Source organism: Strongylocentrotus purpuratus, unplaced genomic scaffold (genome assembly GCF_000002235.5).
Source record: "Strongylocentrotus purpuratus isolate Spur 01 unplaced genomic scaffold, Spur_5.0 spur5_scaffold_18, whole genome shotgun sequence".
NCBI lineage: Eukaryota > Metazoa > Echinodermata > Echinoidea > Camarodonta > Strongylocentrotidae > Strongylocentrotus > Strongylocentrotus purpuratus.
Window position 1 is genome coordinate 8,695,124 of NW_022145603.1, and position 24,423 is coordinate 8,719,546.

A 24,423-nucleotide genomic window follows, 5' to 3' on the forward strand; every position below is an offset into this window, starting at 1 on the left:
AGGCTTTTCATGTCCGCCACAAGAGAATGATCGCTAAACTCGAAGTAATTTCTCTCAAACCTCACTTTGCTGTCAGCTAAGATGCATTTCTCTAGAACTGCCTGATTCGAGCATATCAAGACACCCACAGCTAAGCCTTGCTTGATCGCTGCTGGCATTAGCATATATCTAAATTGAGCTACCGATGGCTGAGATAATACCTTCCCTTTTTTTATTTCAACAAGCAAGTGTTCTTTGGATGTGCTTTCGAGAACAATGTCTGGTATGAACTTGAAGACTTGACGACAAACAGCGTCCTGTAATAAAGGAGCTGTCTGTGAAACACGAGGTGAACATCTTGTCGGCGTAGGCAACTTGGCAGGAGATTCCGGTGGCGAAGAGTCGGACTCACTTTCCTCTTTGGTGAAGATGATGTCCGCACAAAAAAGTAATTTATCTCATGGCTTGGATATAGATATTTGAACAGAGGCTTTCCATGTCCGCCACAAGAGAATGATCGCTAAACTCGAAGTAATTTCTCTCAAACCTCACTTTGCTGTCAGCTAAGATGCATTTCTCTAGAACTGCCTGATTCGAGCATATCAAGACACCCACAGCTGAGCCTTGCTTGATCGCTGCTGGCATTAGCATATATCTAAATTGAGCTACCGATGGCTGAGATAATACCTTCCCTTTTTTTATTTCAACAAGCAAGTGTTCTTTGGATGTGCTTTCGAGAACAATGTCTGGTATGAACTTGAAGACTTGACGACAAACAACGTCCTGTAATAAAGGAGCTGTCTGTGAAACGCGAGGTGAACATCTTGTCGGCGTAGGCAACTTGGCAGGAGGAGATTCCGGTGGCGAAGAGTCGGACTCACTTTCCTCTTTGGTGAAGATGATGTCCGCACAAAAAAGTAATTTATCTCATGGCTTGGATATAGATAATTGAACAGAGGCTTTCCATGTCCGCCACAAGAGAATGATCGCTAAACTCGAAGTAATTTCTCTCAAACCTCACTTTGCTGTCAGCTAAGATGCATTTCTCTAGAAGTGCCTGATTCGAGCATATCAAGACACCCACAGCTGAGCCTTGCTTGATCGCTGCTGGCATTAGCATATATCTAAATTGAGCTACCGATGACTGAGATAATACCTTCCCTTTTTTTATTTCAACAAGCAAGTGTTCTTTGGATGTGCTTTCGAGAACAATGTCTGGTATGAACTTGAAGACTTGACGACAAACAGCGTCCTGTAATAAAGGAGCTGTCTGTGAAACGCGAGGTGAACATCTTGTCGGCGTAGGCAACTTGGCAGCAGGAGATTCCGGTGGCGAAGAGTCGGACTCACCTTCCTCAAATGTAACTTCGAAGACTAATTTCCTAACTGATGGCTCGTTGGCAGTTGAGGAACCACCAATATTCATCACTTTGACTGAGGTGTCTGAGCTGAATAGTTGTGTAAGGAGAGTAGATATCATTGATCTGCCCCGGGAGTTGGACATATCGGAGACAAAGCCTTGTGTAATATGTTGTTGTTCTATGGATAATACACCTGAAAAGAATAGAAAGAACAAAGAATCAACAGATGTTTAATTTGGTTGCTGTATATTAGGCAGTACCCTCACATTTCTGTAGTGTAGTCTAGCAGTGGCACTAACTCAGTTGACAATATTTGAATTTCAACAATTAAAATTGAAAATGGAGGCAGAATAAGAATACAAATAGCCTTTTAACTTGCTTTAATATAGATATATTGCTGTAAAGTTCCAAGTCTGATGTGTATAAATATAAACTGTGCATGCATAAGTGAAATTTAGTAGAAATATGTTTGAACACTCACATTTGAAGGTATTTCTCCTTACAAATTATCATGGTGACTTTCAAATATTTTAAGAACAAAGACAGGAAGTTATGTTAAAAGTGCCATCTACAGTTGACCATGTGATATTTCTATAGATCAGACTACTTCTGGTGTGACTGTGGTGTACCGTTTGATCTGATATAATAGACAAACATTTATTGGTGTATCTCTGGTGTAATTAAAAAGAAAAATTTAAGAACTCCCTGTGGTGTATTTCTGGTGTACCCTGTAATCTCAACTTGAATCAAACACCCACTGTTGTATCTGTGGTGTACCCAATAGGAATAAATTTCAGAAGTCCATATGGTGTATCTCTGGTGTACATGTTTTTGCTATGGTATACTTGTGGTGTAGCAGGCTCATTTACATATCTGTAGGTTACTTCTGGTGTACACCTCACATACACCATATATACACCATGTTATGAGGTGTACACCAGAGAAATGTAAGGGTAGACAGATAATATAGAATCACCATAAAACACTTACCGGTATCTGTCTTGTATTTCCATGATTTTGTTTCTTTGTCCAAGTACAAGGATTCAAGTGGCTCCAAGATCCTAGTAATAGTCTGTTTTATTTGATCAGGAACAAGTTCAGTATTGCTCATTTGACGCTGCCTGCCCAGACCTATCCAGTCTGTTATTTCATATTCGGTTTCAGTCTTGCCTTCTTTGATGCAAACAGGAGTCATCGATCTCCAATGACACTCATCAGTGCCGTGCTTCCAGGCTTTTATTGTGCATGCTGGGAATCGACATTGCTGAAAACAGATATAAACACAACAAAATGAACAGGAATCATGGATAAGTGATTTACATACGATATAAAGCAAACAAAGTTGGGAGGACAATTTCAGAATGATTATTATTCGTCTAATTTCTGTGCTCAGTCAAGCGTAAATTATTGGAGACCATTCCAGAAAAGTGTCATACAAGGTCTTAAACATGTGTCATAACATTTTGAAAATCATGATCATTAAACAAGTTGAAAATATGGTGGTTATTGTGGATTAGTAACTGTGTGCAGTCAACCGTGAAATAAGTCTCAAAATTCATACAACACACCCAAAAGCATCCCCAAATCATGTTACATTTCTCAAACTGCCAGAAATCACTGCATATTCCATGCATTAATATTTTGAAGTTATGGCTTTGAGCTTGTGAACTTTAAAAAGTGACCATTTTGCCTTTGGGGTGTGTTCACTCAAGCATGACGTAATGACTTGCTCCAATTTTCTCACAAACTTCAACTTACTAGTGTAGCTATAAGACTACCAAACCATATTTTGTCAATGTTTCTGGTTTAAAAGTTATCAACGTTTGTTTTAGGGGGGACTTACTTTTTTTGTTGTGTTTATATTAGTTAGTAAATATGAATGCATAAGATAAAGAAAATATAGGGAAAATGCATAGATTTGAGGCCAACAGTGTATTATATTTCATCACCAATTTTAAGAAATAAGTTGGAAATCGAAAAGTTCTCGATTCCCTATAGTTAATAATTATTCGCACAATCCTAGCTGTCGAGGGTTGTGACTATGAGATAAGGATTAGGAGCAATGGGCATAGGGTTTGGTTTAGGAGTTAAGGTTAGGGATCTTGGATCAGGGGTTAGGTTTTAGGGGCCAAGGATCAGGGGGTTAGCATAGATGTATTTATGAATTTATTCATTCCAATTTTCATTACCGATTCATATTCAACCTAATTCAAGGTCAACGTAACAGTACATAATTATGAATATCAGTCTTATTATATAGCTAGCTCTCTTTCAGGCGATGTAAAGGGTCTAGCTAGTGACAATTAAGTTCCTCGAGTGTGTTAGGGTCATCATAGCAAGGATATATCAATGCAATAGTGACTGGTTCCTTGTGGGTTAGGGGTCACATGGTGGGGGTGTACCCGTGAATTATAGTGAGACTAGTAGGGTTAAGGTTATGGTCAGGGGTAGCCAGTCGTTGATATATAGAAGTCTCCTCAAATTAAGAAAAGAAATTGTACCAGACCTAAAATTCAAATTTTCTTTGCATTAGGCTACTTTGCATACATTGATGTATTTTTATTTATTATTACAGGGTAAACTTTTGATAAAAATTTCATATGGTTGTAAATGACAAGTTTCCTCTATAATTTTAGTGTGATATTGTCTTCACAAAGACAAGCAAAAACAAATCATGGACGTGACATCATAGCTCTGAACTCTTTATGCGCTACCTAAATTTCACAAAAGATGTTATACCCAACAACTAAGAGCTGCAACTATGTAAAAATGCATAATGCAGTGCACTGTTTGGCTCTTCTATAGACCCAAGACCCTAGGGATTAGAGTATTGATTTTTGTTACCATTGTTCAGTGCTCTAACAATAGCCCCATGTCCTCACATTGGCTTTCATTTCTAATTGTGCACCTCAACTACCAGTGATGTGTCTTTTCCACCCGACACACAGGGTCCCCACCCAACCACCCAACGTAACGTCATGAAATTCGCTACAAACAAACAGAACGATTACTATACCGGTACTTTGCAAAATCTGAGAGGGGGATATAATTGACTGGAGCATTACCATAACATCCAACATTCCTCGTGGGGGTGTAACTTCTCCATCGACAAGTTTTCGTTTTTGCATTGTGACTGCCACTGTAAAAACAATGCACAGAATACAATAAAATCACTAAGTATAACATCAAGATTTGACAGATAACAATGAAACAATGTTGACCTTTACAACGATCATGAAATTATATGGTATTTGTTTTTTCTTAAATTCTTCGAGCTATGAGATGTTTGTTTACATTAAACTTTTTGGAATGAGTTGCATACCAAAGATTGGATTATGTCATTTTTGAGTTCTGTTGTAATGAGATGTCTAATGTGAATCATTTAAACTTGGGAAATTCTACCAAAAGTGAGTGAAATATTTACAGTAATAATGTACGAAATTACGATGAAACATGTTTGCACAAGTAAACCACTTTCACTAAAATTCCTGGAGTTTCAAGGATGATATATGTACAAGTACTCCTACTACAGGCTGAACTAAAAGGACAGGATAAAACATTTATAATTCAACGAACAGATCAATAACACTAATATAGATCGAAGGTTTTACACATACAATAAAATAAACTAAACTGCTTAGTAGAATGGGGAGTTGTGTATTCGGACACTTGACAAAAATCAACTGTCATTTTTCTATTTAGAATTTTGCAGAAATTATAAATCAAATTATGGTAAACATCATGAATATTTGTTCTTTGGAATATTATGAACATAACATGAAGAAATTAATGAAATAGTAAATGTCATCATGTTAAGATAAGAATGTTAAAATACTCTGTTCAGATAACCAACCAGTGCGGACACCCAATAACTGGATATACATTTGAGTCGATTTCTGTATCAGGTCGCTTTCACTATCGCTAGCGACAACAAGAAGTCAGGATTCTGGTTATAATCCTCTGTTTCAGGGGTCTAAATTATTTTAGGTCGCTAACTTAAGGCAACAACTCCTAATGCAATGGAAAACACTCCTGCGCAATTTCTGAGGAGGGGAGGTGGCCAAGGTGTGTGACTTTAGGTCAATGGGTGTGACATGGTTAAGGGGCAGGGGTGGGGTGTTATTTAAGGAATATGTACAACCATATCAACTCCTCGGTTTTAGGGGATTTAATTATTTATGGCATGAAGGGGTAAATCGCAGCACATGGGATGATGATAATTGAGATGAGGAGATGGAGGGGATGTCCAAGGGGTGGTTGACATGATTCAAATAAGGGGCAGGGGGGGGGGGGTATAAATATATATGTATGGTATGTGCACTACATATCGACAGTGTACAAAGTTATCGACAGCCCCGATTTCGCGTACAGAAAGCAGAGTACGCACTGCAGTGCGCGCAACACGCGTTGAAGCTGCACAGGGCTCAACCGCCAATGAGAAAATGTTTCAAAAACAATAAAATTAACGTTCGTAACTACGTTAAATTGAGAAATAAAAATCCCAACAAAATCCCAATGCAATATCAATGCATTTTTCTTACAACACGTTGTTCAATGGGACTTGTTTCTGTTTTTATTACGTGCTTTGTCAATGCAGACGGGGTTGTCGATATTTTTGTCGGACAAACTGAAGTGCGATAAAAACAACATCGCGGGGATTGCACGGCGATATCTTCGTACGGGGACATCGAATCGCAAATGTGATAATAGAATCTGAATCTGCAGTATTTTCCTCACATTTGAGTATAATTTCCTGTTAATTTCAATGAAATTTGAATATCTGAAAAAGTTGACAATCGTTAGCCGGCCGATATGTAGTCCACCCAACCATACTGCCATATAGCAACTCCTCGGTTTTAGGGGATGTTATTATTTATCATCCCATGCGCTGCGATTTACCCCCTGATGGCTGATAATAAAGTTCCCTAAAAGTAAAATCGAGGAGGCTTGTGCTATATACATGTTAGTATATTCCTCTACATACCCCCCTTCTATTGCCCCTTGGCCTTATAGTTATAGAACCATGTCACACACCCTTGGCCACCTCACCTCATCATCATCATCATGCATCCTTATTAATTAACTCATGTGCTCCGATTTACCCCATCACACCCACTCCTACTACGTATGAGGTCCATGCATACTACGTATGCTATATGGACCTCATACCTACCTCCTGTACAAAAACAGGGTGATATTTTTCAAACGCAAACTGTACTTCTCTTTTTATGATTATTGCAACTTTTGGTGAATTGATATTACTTCAACTATAATTAAGATATACCTCCCAATATATCTCTGTCAGAAATCACTTGCAAACTCCTATGGAAAAGATGAAAAAAGGCAAAATTATCTGTTGCATTTTGTAGTCTGCTACGACCATGAACAGCTGTACAGTAGCTGTATGTAGCGATCGTTTGGTATCAACCTGTCGTAGAGGGCTTAACCCTAATAGCACCGGGGGGGGGCCATAATGGCCCCCCCCCCTCAACATTTTTCGCGACCATTCCGCCGCGCGAAATTTTTTGACCGCGCCGCTCGCTGACTTTTTACTTTCAAGTCTCGCGCATCTTTTGACACCATTTTCGCGAAAATCGGGTATACCGTTACGACGCTGCACGACCTTTTATACATGCTCGTCAGACCGAAAATGGCTCAAAAACGTGATTTTGTGTACAAAGTCAATGCAAATGGAGTTTTCTCACCTTATTCATAAAGATATGATTATTTTCACTTTCATTGGCTGAAATTAATTTATTTTAGCATAATTATGCTTCAAAAAGGTTCTATGATAAATTTTGCGAAAAAAAACAACAAAAACAAAAGGTCGAAAAACAAAGAAATACATAAGAAATTCAAAAAACAATAAAATACATAAGAAATTAATTTTGATACAAGAATTTTTTCATGTACAATTGTTAGGAATGCTACAAAGAATATTTACACCAAAAATTAGCATTCTAGGAGCTTTATTTAGTGATTTAGAGCAAAAAGTATAATTTCATGCATAAATTAGCATAATTAATTAATATAAAATAAAAAACAATTATTTCGGAAAAACTAACTATACAGTTTTGTAGATTACATTGCACACTACCATCGTGCAAATTTTCGCGGCGCTCGCGCGATCGGCGGCCGAGATCTGAAGGGGGGCCATAATGGCCCCCCCCCCCCGGTGGTAGCAAGGTCTGAAATAGCCCGGTGCTATTAGGGTTAAGTAAGTATTGCTCCATAGAATCTATGTATCGCTCAGTCACGTCACACCACTCGCTAACACACGGCAAAGTACATTTACCAAATTGTATCATTGTAAACAGTTACAGCTCATCAGGAAGACTCAATTTTCTAACGGATTAAACGTCATTTCAACGGTGAGTTCTTACATTTTGTAAAATTTAGTATGGCATTAGTAGCATAGAACATGATAAAGTCAATATTATTGATAGGTGTTGTTTAAATTTAAATATTTTCTCGTTTTAAAATGACTACTGTCAGCGTGAACTAGCGCTAATTCATTTAGTGTTACGGAGATATGCACACCTGGGGGACTTGTATACATAACAGGCATATGTACACATGTGTGCATTGTTGTACACAAACAACATTTGAGGAACGTATTATTTTTGAACATTTTTCTTTTAAATAATTTGTGATCTAAAGTTCATGCAAACACTTATCAACACTGCAATATTTAGACTTGATACTCACTACCAAAAAAGAGAAATTTTGAAGCAAATTTTGTAGACCTCAGTGCATGCAGTCTGGCATTCAGTCACCATTGCTGAGAAGTGCAAGTCCCCCAGAAGTGGGAGATATGGAGGTGTGCTGTGATCACACCATACATAAAAGCCTAGAAACTAGGTGTTATATGGCATTTATTCCTTTTATTTTTTTACCCCCATCCCCTTCACAACTTTGTATGAACCAACCATGAAGGTCCCCCAGGGCTCGAATTAAGGATTTGGAAGGGCAAGGCCATTTACAAAAAGGGCACTTTGGATTTGAAAGGGCACTTTGACCAAGCAAAAGGGCACTTTGTCCAAGCAAAAGGGCACCAAGGCCATCCAAGAAATTTTAGAAAAGGCACAAAGGCCAAAAAAAAAAAAGGGTCACAGCAAATCTAAATGAGGGCGTATTTAATACACAGGCAGCAAACTTGATTGCAGACAACAAAAAAAAAGGTACAGAACGGCAGGCAGGAAATCCGCTAGCAAGCGCATTGTATAGGGGGGCTGGACATTTTTGCCCGAATATCAACTTGCAAGTTATTGCTAATTTTCGAACGAGCGAGCGTAGTGTTTTGTTTTGTATTGGGGCTATTTTATCATTATGTCTTGTTTATTTCAACATTTGCTTGTTTTGTTTGTGTTGTATTTTGTGTATTAATTGTTCATTTAAAGGTATCTTGGACTTTTGGAGGACTTTTAATAGTCAAAAAATGCTTTGAAAACATTCAAGAATACTACTAGTTAAACTGATTTCATATTAAAATATATGAAAATAGCACAATAATTAATGATGCTTAAACTTGCTAACACATTAAAGGATATGTGGGACAATAGGAAGATGATTTGGACGGGATTAATGACAGATTGGTGGATGTGAATCTGCAGGGTCTGCTGGCGGGGACTGTTTGCCATTTGCCATTTGTGTGTGGATGTGAAGAGTAGTGCTGTTGTCAAAAAAAAAAATGCATGTCGACATGTCGCCACAAAACTTATCACGACATCGACATGTGTCGACAATCTCGACATAGATCAATGTCTAGCTCCGATTTTTCTCAGTCACGCATCAACAATGCACCACACAATGTCACGATCACACTCGTCCTCATTACCAATTCAGCGATCCGCTCACCTGCAAAGTGTCGTTCTTTGTGCTTCAATTTTCAGTCATTCTGATTTCTCTCTATACCTCTCGACTTCAACATGTGAATTTATTTAATAACTTCTTCATAATTTGAAAATTATTTCCGATTTTGCACGTCAACAGCACAAGTGCTACTGGCGATAGCCGAGACATGCAATGCCCCGCACCGATCGCCCAGGGTATATGAGGGCCAACTAGCCCGGCCCGGTGATAGCGCGCGAGCGGCACATCTGTGTATCATCTTGCAATTTTCACGCATTTTATCTGAGCCGGCAACATGATCACAACATTATCATCATCACTCATCAGACATGAAACACGTGGAAAATTGAAAACTTGAAACATACGGAGAAGGCAAAATTTAAAGAATCAAGATACACTATATTTATTTTATTACTTTATGATCTCATGTACATTTCGTATAACACAAGAACTAGTTCCGTCCGGAGCATGAGCAATAAGTAAACGACAAAAAAAAATATAATAATAAATAATAATAATAATTGAACAGATGATCAGAGGCAGATTCAGGTTTTTGCAATGCATGGGCGCACGCACCGACGCAAAGTTTGGGTTGTTATTGGTCACAAAAAAAAAATTAAAAAGAAGCTAGAAGGGCATCGGACTGGAGAGAACGCTTACTTGCACTCTGCCTTAATCTGCAACTAATGATCCTGTTCAAAACATGAACAAAAATAGGACGGAAGTAACAAGAGTACACTTTTAAATGATAAAATCATTCTTAAATGAAATTATCCGAAAGATTAAACATCCCCTAAACTTTCAATAAAAGAAAAGGACACTTTTTTAGCATTTATTTTTATATATGTCAATATATAATGTTATTACTCCCAAGATCAGAAGTTCCAAAACCTCTCTATTCCTTTGCAAGGATTTCATTGTGCAGCAAGCTATTTACGGCCACGGCATGAAAAAAAAATCCAGCCGAGCCGAAGTGTTTCAGTTTGGGGGAATCCCGGTTTGGGCGAACAACAGCTACCGACAACGCACACTCCCAGTGTGACTGTCACCACGCGCGCGTTGTTGTATTTTGTCGAGACCGATCGATGAAGATAGCACTCCTCCACGTGCAATGTACATGTGTAGTCTTGCAAAATCTGTGTGCGATACGCACTCATAATCAAGCAGTGTGACTGCCGTGTAAGCCGATTTACATGCGCATGCGGCAAGCTCAGATTCAGAATGCAAAAACGTGGTGTGCACATCGCGAACGCTACTGCTATTCGCAAGTGTATATCGAGTTGGTATCTTACTGAAGGATTATTAAATGATTTATTAAAAGTGGTTGCTAGTACTTACTAATTATCAGGTAAGCAATTAGCAATATCATTCTGGATTCTCACGTATAATGACCCAATGAAAATGTCCCCTTTTTATGTCGATATTACTACATCCATGTCGACATGTCGGACTAGTTCAAAATCCTTCTATGTCGACATCAATGTCGATATGAGGCCAATCGACAACAGCACTAGTGAAGAGTCTTCCGACGTTAATAATGCATAATGGCTCTGCATAACAGTAGCCATGTTGAATTTCGTCAAGCAGTGGAGTCTGGTCACTAGTTTTAAATTGCAGTTATTGACCTATCGAGTATTTGATAACTTGTTTAAAATTTAAACAAATGACGTGTTTGAATTAGTACGAAAAGATAAAATAATAATTGACAGCATAAAATAAATTTAAACATTCATATATTTGTATTTGATGAACTTCCTGTTGAGCTTATGTTTAGGGTTGTTGAAGTATATCACGATTGAATAATTTTTACAGGCATTCGGTCAGAATGGTCAGAGGAAAAATTAATCGGTGTTCATCACCGTTTTAAGAGCAAAATTTTCATTTACATTACTACTTTAGAAAGTTTTATAGTAATTAGTAGAAACAATGGATGATAAACAAAAAGATACCAGTCCATTTCTTTACTTTAAGATTATTTGAAAAATATTTAGATCTCACTTTTAAATGGCCATCGGCATCGAATAACGTAACTTGTCAATCGATTGTGCAACAAAAAACTCTATATATGGGACTGAACTTTGTCGCAACAAATAATGTGACATTACGTCAAACTTAAAATCATTTTGAATGAATGGGTCGTGATCAAAGTAATCTGTTTGAATAAAACCGTGACAGATATTATATCTGATACAATGAACGTATAAGCTTACGTCTGAAAGGAGAATTTCGAGACAAAATGACCGACTATAAGTAGGCAGTTCAGTTTAAACCTTCGCGATGGGGACAACTTCTTATTCACGTACGCAGGTGCGCATTTCAGCTCCCTATACGAATCCACATACATAAGGGTGAGCGCGCTTTCGGCCACACTTTCGTGAGCTTTCGTGGTTCTGCCGAAAAAAAACACTCAGTTTATTTCGGATTTCCCCGCCTTCTGATTGGTTAAAACAAAAAAATTTGACGTCATTTCTCTTCGGCAATTATCGATGCACATCGGAAGCGAGTTGTACGTTGAATAACCATCGTAGTAGATGGTTTTGCTCAAATCTGCCGACAATGTGATGAAATTCAGATGGAAGGAGTTTTTCAACTAACTTACAACTCCGTAATTAACAAAATTAGACATCTTACCTTCTTTCCTGAAAGTTTCATATAATGATGAGTAGATCTTATGGTAGATATGATAATATGATTGCAGTTAGGCCTGAGTCAAACCGTTTAACCGACGGTTATCCGACCGCATTCATCAAAACCGTTTAGCATTTCTCGCTCCGGTTAACCGTTATTTGCATACATATTGGAATGTGCTAATAGCCGATGATAAAGATAATCAAAGAAACCGCAGTGTAATGTTACACCCTGGCCGCTGCGCGCCAGCTTTCTGGCAGCAGTAATCCCCATGAATGAATTTGTAAACAATAAAACAACCAGCCCCCTTCTCTCTTTTCTCACCCTCTTTATTCCCTTCTCTCTGCAATGTGTTCATCGCTCATGTACTTTTCTTATTACTGCACTCTCAGCTCACAACTGTCTAAATGTTTACACATTCGATGGTCAGTTCCTCTCACATCCCTTCTCCCCCGAGTCTCTCTCTCTCTCTCTCTCTCTCTCTCAATATTAATATCCATCCCTTGCCGACTCGCCCCCTAAAATAATGTTCATATAATATTGATAACAATATAATTGAAGTTTTAGAAATATCAATAAACAAAGTCTTGGATATTGTGAGTAATTTAAGTTTTTGATCATTCTTCAATTCAGCCGATTAACACAGCCACCCTTTCTATCTAGTCTCACTTGTTTTACTTCTTTACTCTCTCGTGTCCCTGCCTCGTCCATGCAGAGACATGCATGGACATGCTAGCCCATGCATGCTCTCTCAGTCACACACACATGTACACACAAACCTCCGGCGCCCAAATACACTGTACATACACACAGATGGAGAGCTCATGCTTGTCACATGCACACATGTGGGCGTGGCTTCTTGACCTCCCACTGAACTGGGTACGGTGAAAGCACGCGCGGTCACCAACCTGTAATTTATGCTGGTATCAAACTCCACCCACATAGCTAGAGAACCTTCCTGATTGGTCACTAACTTGGATCAGCTCATTGCAGGGTGTGTCTTGGGTGTGTGTGATACACACTTCCACATAATTTCATATGGCAATGATACATGCAGGGAGCTCTCTCCCTGACATGTGCAAACATTGCATTGCAAAGGCATATATAAACACGTCACAGATCAGCTATCTTCACAGAGTAACTTTGCAAGGTTAATCATGATATCAAATTCAGATGAGGAATAATAAGACATGTTTTATGTTGTTTATTACTGGTCTCTGTTTATCAGGATGACCCAATTTGTGCCATAGTCCGGGGCTGGGAATGCTCAGCCCGACAGTCTGAAGACCAGCAGGGTTCCGAGCTACAGCACTATTACAAATACTGTATTTTCACTTTTTCAGATTATTATTAAACGGTTAAACGAAACCGCCCGTATACTTTTAACGGTTAACCGTTTAGCACAAAAACCTAATGACTCAGGCTTAATTGCAGTTTTTGAAAATTGCACGAACTGATTTTGACGATGCGACGCGTGATGCGTGTACATGCATGGTGTGTACGTGAATGAAACAGCTGTGTGAGTGACGTCGAGACCATTTCGTAGTCTTAGAATTCAGACCCGTTTGTGACTTGATTGACTTGTTTTTTCAATTCTTGTTTATTGTATGTTGTATTTTATTGATAATTGTGATATTTATTTTAATATTTGGAATAAATATTGTAATAATCTACCATGAATTGGTTATATTTTGGGGTAAAGTAACTATATTTTTTCGAAAAAACTGTTCATTTACTCTAAGATTGCTGCAAGTATAGACTACATAGACGATTTGTCACCTCATCCTTTTGTGTGTGTGTGTGTGTGCGTGTGCGTGCGTGTGCGTGAGAGAGAGAGAGAGAGAGAGAGAGACTAGGAGAGAAAGACCGAGAGAGAAAGACCGAGAAAGAAAGGAAGAAATAGAGAGAGAGAGAAAGAGAAAAAAAGAAAGAGAGAGAGAGAGGGAGAAAGCGTGCGTGTGTGTGTGTGTGTGTGTGAGAGAGAGAGAGAGAGAGAGAGAGAAAGAAAGAAATAAATAGACAAGATCATTTGGTAAAAGTTTAGATTCAAAGGGTTTTTATTTACCTTTTATAACAATATGATGACAAAAACATGGAAATTTGCATAAATTTGCATATTTTATTACGGTGCTGTTTAAAGATATTAAATTTCATATTTGCCAACCATCACTGAATATATTTGCCAAATTTCAGCGAGTTTGGTCATCGCATTGAAGAGATATGACTATTATGAGGCTTAACAGATCACAAACTTCTGAAAACAATGGTGCCACTGCTTAAACACAGGTTTAATTGACTTCAATACAATTATAATAGGTTTGACCTTTTGATCTTTTGTCCTCATCAATATGGTTCTGAAAATTATTTTAAAAATCCGTATCTCTGGAACCGTTGGTCCAAATTGAACAATTTAAAGTGCATTGTGTAAATAAAAGTGTGATCTTTAAAATGATATAGAAATCACCCCCTATCTCCTACAAAAAAAAAATCACCTGAACTGCCTACTATAAGATTAATGATTCCTCCACTCTGACGTATAAACAGCGGTGAAAACGAGCATGGTGATGTTTACAAGTTACGAGACGATTAGATTTTTCCGTGAACGAGCATGTATCTTAGAGTCTATATTAAAATTCAATGCCCAAAACAATCTTGAAAAGTCAAATTTTTCATAAATAGTTATTGAAACACAATAAGAAATAATTTATTATACAAGAAAGAGTGTTATTTATGTCGTAAAAGTATCGTCAAGCTCACAAAATGTCCCTCAAAAATACACACACCCCCGTCAAAAAATGGAGTCGCCTCCACCAAAACACGGGAGACTCTGCCTCGGGCGTCGAACGAAACCCCTACTACAATGTACTGTAACTATGATAGCGTATCGCTCACATGCACACACGCTGCAGAATGATGCAGAAAAGAGCGCTGCTAGCTGCATAAGCGCTGCTTTTGCTTTGAATGAAAAGTACTAATTCGGGAGTTTTCTGCTCGGGGAAAGTAGATCTAGATCTAGACCTAGTAGTAAGGGAATTTTCACCGAAAAAGGGCAAGTTGTTGGGACAAAGGGCACCACGGCCACGCAAAAAGGGCAGCACAATGCCGCAGGGGCATCAAGGCCAAATGGGAAAAGGGCACTATTTTTTTGGCCGTAAGTAACCCAATATTTTGAAGGGCATCACGGTTCATTCCAGCCCTGGGTCCCCCCCCCCCCCCCCCCCTTGAGCCTGGCTTTAGTTTAGGTGCAGGTTAGGCGTGCGCACGTACATGTACATACGCCGCTCCTTAGAAATCGCGCAGGACTGTTTTCCAATGTATTGTGTGTATTTTGAATTGTTGCCTGAAGTTCGCGACCTAAAATAATTTAGACCCCTAAAACAGAGGATTACCAAACAGTTAATGTCTACACAAAAACTCAATGAAATGTCACAAGTTTATCCTTGGACGATTCTTAAATATATTTCTCGTCAGTACTCACCTCGTGCAACGTTCGCGTGCGTTGATCCTGGCCGGAATCACGCGTGCGTTGATCCTGGCCGGAATCACGTAGATTATTGGTATCCGAAAAAGGCCAATTTAACGGTGCCAATTTAATGACGACTTTATGAAACTAGCGATTCATTATAGTGTAAAAGGCATGGAGATTGTCGCCGAATGCGAATCCCACTGGTGCGAAAGAGCATTATTCTAAAAACGTATCCGAAGTATATTCATTTTTTTTACAGGACAAGTTACGTAGTCTCTCATCCAGGGTCATTATTATATTTTTGTTTCTAAATTTTTCCTTTCTTGTTTGCTTCAGTGTTAGAGTATTTTTCGGATTTGTGTTGACCATCGGTCGAGTGCTGTAATAGTAAACAAATCCTGGCTTCATGCACGGTATCAGGGGGGGGGGGGGGGGGGGGGGCGTTGGGCGGTGGGGGGGGGGGGGGGGGGGGGGTGGAGGCGGGGAACGTTTTTTTTTTGGGGGGGACACGTCTCCCCTCATTTTTTTTTAAGGGGGATCGTCCCTCCCCCCTCAAAATTTGAAAATGTGCCCCCGAAAAAGGTAGCAAATACTAAAGACTGCAACAAACTTAGGTTCTGGAGGGCCCAAAAGTGCAGCGTGTAGACAAATAAAAATGCAAAAAACTTTTCACTCGGAAGCTACGCTCCCTTGCATAATAACCTTCTAAATGTATAAGTAAATAGGCCTACTGAGCAAAACGAAGTGTGAAAAAAGTTTATTGCTTGTTTTTATACTATAGTTTTGCTAAGAAATGTAATTTTTTAATAAAACCAAAACTTCAAAAATCCGTAAGGGGTAGTCCCTCTCATTCACTATGCTCCCTCGCAATATTGATGGGGGGGGGGGGGGGAGCTTTGGGGAAGTCCCCCCCTCAAAAAAAATCATTCAAACGTGGTTTATTTCTAATTCGATACCAGTGATTTACAAATGTTGCTGAAATGGCATTTTCCCTGACTTTCCGGGGGCTCTGCCCCCTGGACCTTACGGTCCACTTGCTTCGCTCGGCTTGATCTACCTGATCGTAAATACTTTAGCCAGGACCTGAGTAACATGTAAGAGTGATGGTGATGCGGGTTCTTTTCTGCCCCCCCCCAAACGTTTTTCCTCATTACGCCACTGCTCCCTCGTCCCTCGCATTTTGCCCCCCCCCCCGGTCGTGAAAGGAAATCGCCGCCCCTGCACGGTATGCACCATTATCAAATTCGATCTAAACAAAATAATGTCACTGCATCATTCTAAATTCAGTCAGCCTCTTTTGGGCTGCCACGCAAAATAATGTGGAAAACTTTGCGACATTTTAGTCAGGATGTTAAAGCCCGTCTGTACTAGTTTGGCCGGGGGGGGGGGTTAGACCACACAGAGTGGTCACTGACAGGTGGCTATCTCATCAACTCAGCTCTCGATTAACATAACAAAAAGTGGATCATGGGTGACCAACGGGCACCGTTTAGGCGTTGTTTTCTCTCCAGAGGGCCAATTAGCTACAAGTAGTACAGTGGGGATTCTAAAAACAGAAATAGCACGTATTAATATTTGTTCTTCTTCTAATTCCGATATTTACTTCAAGCTTGCTAATATCAACATTATTATTTGTATTCCCGATTTCTTTAGATTTCTTTGGATATATTGTTGTTGATTCTTAATTTTAGAAAACGGTCATTATTCATAAGGGTCATCATTCATATTTAATGACCCCGATTCATAATCGAAAATGAGGGTTGCCATCATAATTATGAGAAGAGGGTCGTACTCGCTATAATACAAAATCGGGTCGAAATTCATAGGCCTAAGGGTCCCTATTCATAATACGAAATAAGGGTCGCTATTCATAATACGAGAAGAGGGTTGCTAGTCATAAAAATCACATAGCAAACAAAATGATAAGAAAGGGAAATGTTGGCTGTGGCGTAGCTCTGGGGGGGGGGGCGACACATGGCCCCGAATATTTGTCGCAAACATTATGAAAATTTACTTTCGTGACAAGACGAGATAGTTTACAAGCAAACCACCTCATCAGGCCCATATAAATAAATATGAATGTCTGACATCTGACTGTCCGAGTCGTCATCATAAGCGTAGAAGGCGAGGGGAAATATTTCATAATGTAGATGTGTTTGTTTTATAATGATCTATCTTGTTTAATGACAATTCACGTCAGCCTTACTCCTCGTTTGTTTTGTTCCCTTTATTGTATTTTTTTATTTTGTTTTGGCTATTTAATGTCATTGACTCTTTATATTTTGTGTGTGAACCTGTATGGATGCATACGTGTATTTGAATAATTAATACGTGTATTTTATCTGTTGCTTAGGATTTATCAGGTCTCGAATTAATTAATATTAACTTTCCTGAACCTGCATGCACATTTGTATTTACATTCCGTTTTTTTGTGTGTGTTTGTTATGTATTCATCATTATATCCTGCCCCCTTGTTGCTACGAGGAGGGCTAGATATCCCACCCCAATTATAAACAAAAACAAATTCATCACGGCATTTATTTTTATTTATTTTTCGCACTAGACCTTATCAAAACCTTCTGACCCATCACCACAAGGCGTCGCTAGACCTTTTTTCAACGGGACGGAGGGGGGGGGGGGGGGGGGGGGGTGTAGAGGCCACCGATTATCGACAAAACTAGCCACCAATATTATTACCGACAAATATACTAATGCCAATGTCCCAATATCAACACATTTCACCCTATAAACACGGGGCTAAGAGCTAAATTAACGTGTCAAAGATCTTGAAAGTTGTATTCATGATGTACGAAAATGGATGAATGATTGCTATCTCAAACTAAATGACGATAAAACAGAATTTCTCTTGTTAGGCTCCAGACAACAACTTTCCAAGATTGTTATAACTCATATACGTGTTGGTTCTGTGCACATTGCTCCTTCAGATAAGGCAAGAAATCTTGGTGTCATTTTCGATACAAGCATGTCTCTTGATGCACATATTTCAAAATGTGTGAAAGCTGCCAATTATCATCTTCGTAATCTTCGCGCTATAAGGAAATTTTTAACCCCCCAAACCACTCAACAATTGATTCATGCTTTTGTAACATCTCATCTCGATAACTGTAACTCTCTCCTTTATGGACTTCCTAAATACCAAATTCACAAACTACAAAAGGTTCAAAACGCAGCTGCCCGCCTTGTCACTAAATCTAAACGATCGACCCATACTACTCAAATACTCAAGAAACTTCACTGGCTTCCAATAGAACAGCGTATCAAATATAAAATTCTACTACTCACCTACCGTTCACTAAATGGATCAGTCCCTGAATATATTTTCTCTCTTTTTAATATCTCTTTAAGTTCTCGTGCAGGTATTCGTTCCTCTAATTCAACAAATTTAACACAATTAAGAACAAAGAGGAGTTGGGGAGACAGAGCTTTTACAGCTGCTGCACCCCGGTTATGGAACTCCCTACCCCATTCAATCAAAATGTCAGCCAATCAAAATGTGTTCCAAAAACAATTGAAAACCTATCTAATGTCTGAGTTCCTTAGTTAAGACGTAGTGTATTTCAAAATATGATGTAATTAACGTTGTTGAATTATATTTGATTATGTTAAATTATTTTCGTTCAATGTACTTACCTTGTTAGGCGCCTTGAGTCTCTCTTGGGGTGGATATGTGCGCATTACTTTTTTTTTTCAGTGCGAAAGCTTTGACATTTCATTAAATTGTTAAAGAAAGAAGACGATTCGTTATACCTTTCCCGACTCGTAATCCTATTCTGAATTTAGTTTTCCCCCTCCCACGCGGAGCGCTGAAGCTTTGACATTTCATTAAATTATTAGAGAAAGAAATTCTCAATCGCAGTTCCCGGCCTCTTCCGCTTTGCCTTTTTTTAATTATTAGAGAAAGAAGACGATTCGTTGTAGCGTTCTCGACTCTTAATCCTAGTCTGAATTCAATTCACCCCCCCCCCTCCTCTCCCGCGCGAAGCGCTGAAGCTTTGACAGTTCATTAAAAGACGATTCGTTGTACAGTTTTCCATTCCTAATCCTTGTCTGAATTCAGTTCCCGGCCTCTTCCGCCTTGCCGTTTTTTTTTATTTATTAGAGAAAGAAGACGATTCGTTGTACCGTTCTTGATTCTTAATCCTAGACTGAATTCAGTTCCCCCCTCCCGCACGAAGCGCTGAAGCTTTGACATTTCATTAAATTATTAGAGAAAGAAGACGATTCGTTGTACCGTTCTCGACTCTTAATCCTAGTCTGCATGAATTCAGTTGCCCCCCTCCTGAGCGAAGCTTTGACATTTCATTAAATTCAACTGGGTTCTTTAATGTACGACTTCGATTCTGGTGTCCTTCCACAGGCTCTAGTCAGCATTTTTAAGAAAAATAGTCAAGTTCATGACCATGCTACACGAAATGCCTCTGCGTTTCACTTACCCCAAGTAAGGACAAAGTTAACTTTTAATACTTTGGTTTTTACTGGACCTAAATTTTGGAACTCTCTAGGCTCTAGCGTTAAGCAATCTGTTAGTCTCTCTTCATTTAAGTGTAAACTTAAGGTTTATCTTCTCGATAAATACTGTGACTCATAGAGTAGTTCATTTTTGTAGTTATTATGGTGCCAAGATATATTATGTATTACTATAAATGTAAATTTTCTTCTTGATATTAATATGTGTCTAACTGAATATTTTCAGATTGTCAACCTCTTATTCCCTCCCCCTGTTGTCTTGTGCCCGTTGTGTGCTGTGCCTATTGTCGATGTCCTGTAGTCTTCTATTATTTCTCATATTTTCTATTTTCTCCCGTCTTGTCTAGTCTCGTCTCTCGTTTTGTTGTTGTTGTTGTGTGTGTGTACACTTCTTGTTTTGTTATACCCCCTTTTCCCTATTGTATTCTTAGGTAGTCACAAATATCTATTCATCATGTTTTATCCGGCTCAGAGGGGACCCTAATAATTACAAGCTCTGCTTTTACCAGGGTCTCCTCGCCTTTCTTTTAGTTAACTTTGTTTTTATCATTGCCATAATTTGTTATTTTGCATTGTAAATGTGTTATGTTCCAATGTTATGCTCTGTATGTCATTTGAAAGAAAGACGAATAAAATCTTATCTTATCTTATCTTATCTAAATTATTAGAGAAAGAAGAGGATTCGTTATAATGTTTTCGATTCTTAATCCTTGTCTGAATTCAGTTTCCCCCCTACGGCGCGAGGCGCGGAAGTTTTGCCGCTTCATTAAATCATTGAGAAAGAAGACGATTGGTTGTACCGTTCTCGACTTCTAATCCTAGTCTTAATTCGGTTGCCCCCTCCCGCGCAAAGCGCGGAAGCTTTAACGTTTCATTAAATTATTTTAGAAAGAAGACGATTCGTTGCACGACTCTTAATCATTGTCTGAATTTTCAAAAATGTTTCTTTGTCCGATGAAAAGTCACAGTTCGTAGGGGGAAAAAATGCCGGCCGACCGACATAATACATCCCACCGAATTAACTTCTGCATTGATATAGTACACGAGGATCGAGCAAGAATAGGGACTTTTAGATTCGCACGAAGACAATAGGTCTATGCTACGCTCGACGTCCTTATTTAGCACTGCCTTGAATGGACGTCACACGTATTAGTCCACGCAAATCTAAAAGTCCCTAATACCGAAACAGCGGACCCCACACAGCAACATATCTATGCGTATGCATCATTCTTGATCTCTGGACGTGGCGACTCCACCAAACATCCCCTCTCTCTCTTACTTCCACCCCTCCTCTCTCTCTCCTCTCTTTCATCCCCCGTTTGTTTTCTTCTCTTTTTTCCCTTTCTCCTTTTCTTTCTTTTCTTTCTTTTCCTTTGTTTTCTCTCCTTCCACTTGTTTTATTTTCTCTTTCATTCTTCTCTTCTCTTCCTTTCTTTCTTTTCCTTTTTTTTTCTTTTCTTTTCTTTCCCTTTCCCTCTCATTTCCCCCTACCCTTTTCTCATTTTTCCCGACAGCAGCGCGATTTTACCGACAATATCTTGACAAGTGGGGGGAGGGGGAGGGGGGTGTCTCACACCCCTTTTAGCGACGCCCCTGACCACACGTCCACTACCCCCAACCACATCCCAACAAAAAGGATGTAAATGTTTGGTTCATATTCGGATCGCATTACCTCTTTGTACGCTATACATAACGCGAAAACCTATATTTTGAATAGCGGTCCTTACGAATAGCGAGGTTACCCCCTCTTCCACTTCGTTTGCTTTGATTTATTAAGCCATTTGTTTTTTAAACTCATACTAAAACCCTTTAAACAAAAAACTCTCACTATATACCTATAAGGGACTGTTTTTTATTCTCCTTGTTGATGGTTCGGCTCTTTTGAAACAAAGCCATGGTTGTTGGAGGTGGGGGCGTAGGTTTAGGGTCTTCCCAACTGTTTATGGTAATTGTAAAACTTGCGTACTGCCCTCAAACTTTACAACACACACAACACACACAAAAGGTAGAAAAAGGAGAGAGGAAAAGGAAAGAAAATTAGAAGAAACGAAAAGAAAACTGGAGAAAAGAAGAAGGAAGGAATGGCTCTTTTCTCGGTTTCAAAAACTTCATAAAGCATTCATTCAAGGGGACGGAGGGCGGCTCCCCCTGGATAATGCTTAACATTTCCCCCACCCCCACCCCCCCCCCCAAAAAAAGAAGTTTATTACCCATGTCTATATTAGGGGAAGAGTCAATTCCGGAGCTCCAGTGGATGGAGCCCCCTGAAGCTCTTGATTTTTAGCAATTCAGAACCTTCATGATAGCTGTCTTGAGTGTCTTGGGTTTCGCGGGCCCACCTGCAGCCCCATGGAGAGTTGCAGCCCCTTCTGGGGTCCGAGAGCGAAGCCCCCTGTTATAACAATTCATAACCTTTCCCGATAGCCGTCACGAGTGGTATAGATTGCCAATAGAGCGTCTAGGTTTTGCAACAAAATGCAGGGTTTTCGGTTCAAGTGAAATTGGGGGCGGCTCTCCCAGGAAAATTTAGAAAATCTCCCTTCCCATTTCGAAATTAAAAAAAATAATTGCTTAACCCATCCCTAACGGGACAAAGATGTGTGATCTCAAGGTACTCTAAAACCTTTCCGGGAGGGGTCTTCGGGCGGTGCCGCTATTGCTCTTGAGTATTAGCAATTCAGAACCTTTAAGATAGTCGTCTTGAGCGATAGAAATCTATCCATCAACATTTGCACTGGCCCTACCGGATTATTTTTCTCTCTCGCTCTCTCTTACAACCATAATTATGCTCTCATGAAGATAATTGTATAGGATAAAGGGTTGTCTTGGGAACCACTTGTAATCTAACGGGTAGGGTCCAGGGGCCTAAATCCCGGCAAAGGCTATGCCCCTTATTCCCGTCATAGACCTTATATGACGGGAATAAGGGGCATAGCCTTTGCCAGGATTTACAGGTAATAGACACCAATAACCTCTTGACTTTTATGCAATCTAGAACCTTGCAGAAGAGTGGTTGAAATTGCGATTGTTTGGAGGACTTGCGATTGATTTAAATAATCACAACTCTCAATAAGACGGGGCCCCTGGTCTGTATTTTGGAAGAAACGAAATATACAAGGACATACACACTTGCGTACTGATGGGGGGGGGGGGGGGGGGGAGGAGGCCTCAGGGGCAGTTGTCTCAAATAAAATTCAATCGAGGTTTATTTTCAATTTATACTATAGTGATTTACAATATTAATGTTGCCGAAACTTTCTATGCGTTTGTTTGAAAATGACAAATTCCCAAATGTACAGTCAGGCCCAAAGTATGCTTATTTCGAAGCCTACATGTCAGGGTCCGCAGAACAGCGGTGCCTGGGGACTCGAGCCCCCCCCCCCTCACTGTTTTGAAAAAGTATGTTAAAGAAAATAGAAAGAAAGAAAGGTGACCTGCCAATATCACAAATGAAGTATCAAAATATGCTCAACTGACCATAATTTTATGCCTAAAACCCCTGAGCTTCTAGAGGCTCTGCCCCCTGGACTCCACGCCAACTATTGACCTGACAGTGGTAGAAATTTGCCCATCTGACCGTAATTTAAAGTCTTATACCCTTGAGTTTGCGGGCATGGCCGGGCGCGCCGGAAGAACTTTGGGATTGGGGGGGGGGGGGGCAAATATTCCAGGGGGAGGGGCTCACCTTCCAGGCGTAATGAGCGAAAACGTTAGGGGGCAGAAGAAAAATATGCATCACCACCACTCTTACATGTTACATGCAGGCCACGCGGAACGTTTTTCAGAGTGGAGTATTAATGATCCGGTAGAGCGTAGCGAGCGAAATGACCCGAGCCTGCATAGGCTTGTGGCCTCGCTCTGGCGAGGGTCAGGGGACGGATCCACCGGAAGCTCAGGGTTTTTAGGCATAACATTACGGTCAGTAAAGCATATTCAGATACCATATTTTGTGACACTGGCAGGTCACTTAATGGCGGGTAGTCCAGGGGGCCGAGCCCCATGAAGCTCAGGGATTTTAGGCATTATTTTAATGACGATCAGATGAGCATCCGGGTCCCTCCTCCAGGGGCAGAGCTCCGGAAGCTCAGAGGCTTTAGGTACTATTATTACGGTCAGATGAGCATCCAGGGGCCCGCCTCAGTCCCTTGGTAGGGTCCAGGGGGCCGAGCCCCCGTAAGCTCAGGGTTTTTTGTGACACTGGCAGGTCATTTATTCTTAGTTTCTCTCTTTGTTTCTTTTTCTTTTTAACATACTTTTGTTTAAGTGTGGGGTTGGGGGGGGGGGGGGGGGCTCGAGCCCCGAGCCCCCCGTTCTGCAGTCCCTGACATGTAGGCTTCTCGATAGGCATATTTTTTTCCTGACTGTATGTTAGGCAATTTGAAATTTTCAAACAGAAGCATAAAAACGCATAATTTACCCCCAAAATGAGAAAAATCAGTACACCAGTGCATAGGGCCTCATGTCTTATCGACCCTTTAATGAAAAAATACGCACGCTTTCCCATCCTCTCACAATATTTCCACGATATATATAGTCCTTCATTTATAAATAAAGGGGAATGCGGAATGCTTTGAATTTTTTTTAATTCCTGTTTACTTTCCTTTTCTTTGAATGGAATATAACTTTTATATGATTAAATTCAGGTATTAT

The 24,423-nt window shown here is 39.8% G+C and overlaps 1 protein-coding gene across 4 annotated transcripts; it reads right to left on the reverse strand.

Annotated features, from left to right (window-relative positions):
• Positions 1–206: 206 nt before the first annotated feature.
• LOC100888754 lies at positions 207–15,493 on the reverse strand. 4 transcript variants are annotated; one of them, XM_030989142.1, is made up of 5 exons: positions 15,298–15,492; positions 4,406–4,479; positions 2,331–2,604; positions 1,272–1,533; positions 207–802 (listed from the first exon to the last, which is right to left on the reverse strand). In XM_030989142.1, exons 2-5 carry the CDS (start codon positions 4,466–4,468, stop codon positions 433–435), a joined length of 969 nt encoding a protein of 322 aa, XP_030845002.1. In that variant the 5' UTR covers positions 4,469–4,479; positions 15,298–15,492; the 3' UTR covers positions 207–432. The 4 variants fall into 4 exon arrangements, with proteins under 4 accessions (XP_030845002.1, XP_003723477.1, XP_011663687.1 ...); XM_003723429.3 differs by having other exon boundaries at positions 207–1,533; positions 15,298–15,493; XM_011665385.2 differs by having other exon boundaries at positions 207–1,533; positions 4,357–4,479.
• Positions 15,494–24,423: the final 8,930 nt, after the last annotated feature.

Bases quoted from the DNA above. Each gene is read 5' to 3' on its own strand.
- LOC100888754 (XM_003723429.3), bottom strand. From the start codon at position 4,468: ATGCAAAAACGAAAACTTGTCGATGGAGAAGTTACACCCCCACGAGGA. The intron at 2,605-4,405 runs GTAATGCTCCAG...ATCTGTTTTCAG, and splicing joins GAGGAATGTTGGATGTTATG to CAATGTCGATTCCCAGCATG. The intron at 1,534-2,330 runs GTAAGTGTTTTA...TATTCTTTTCAG, and splicing joins GAAATACAAGACAGATACCG to GTGTATTATCCATAGAACAA.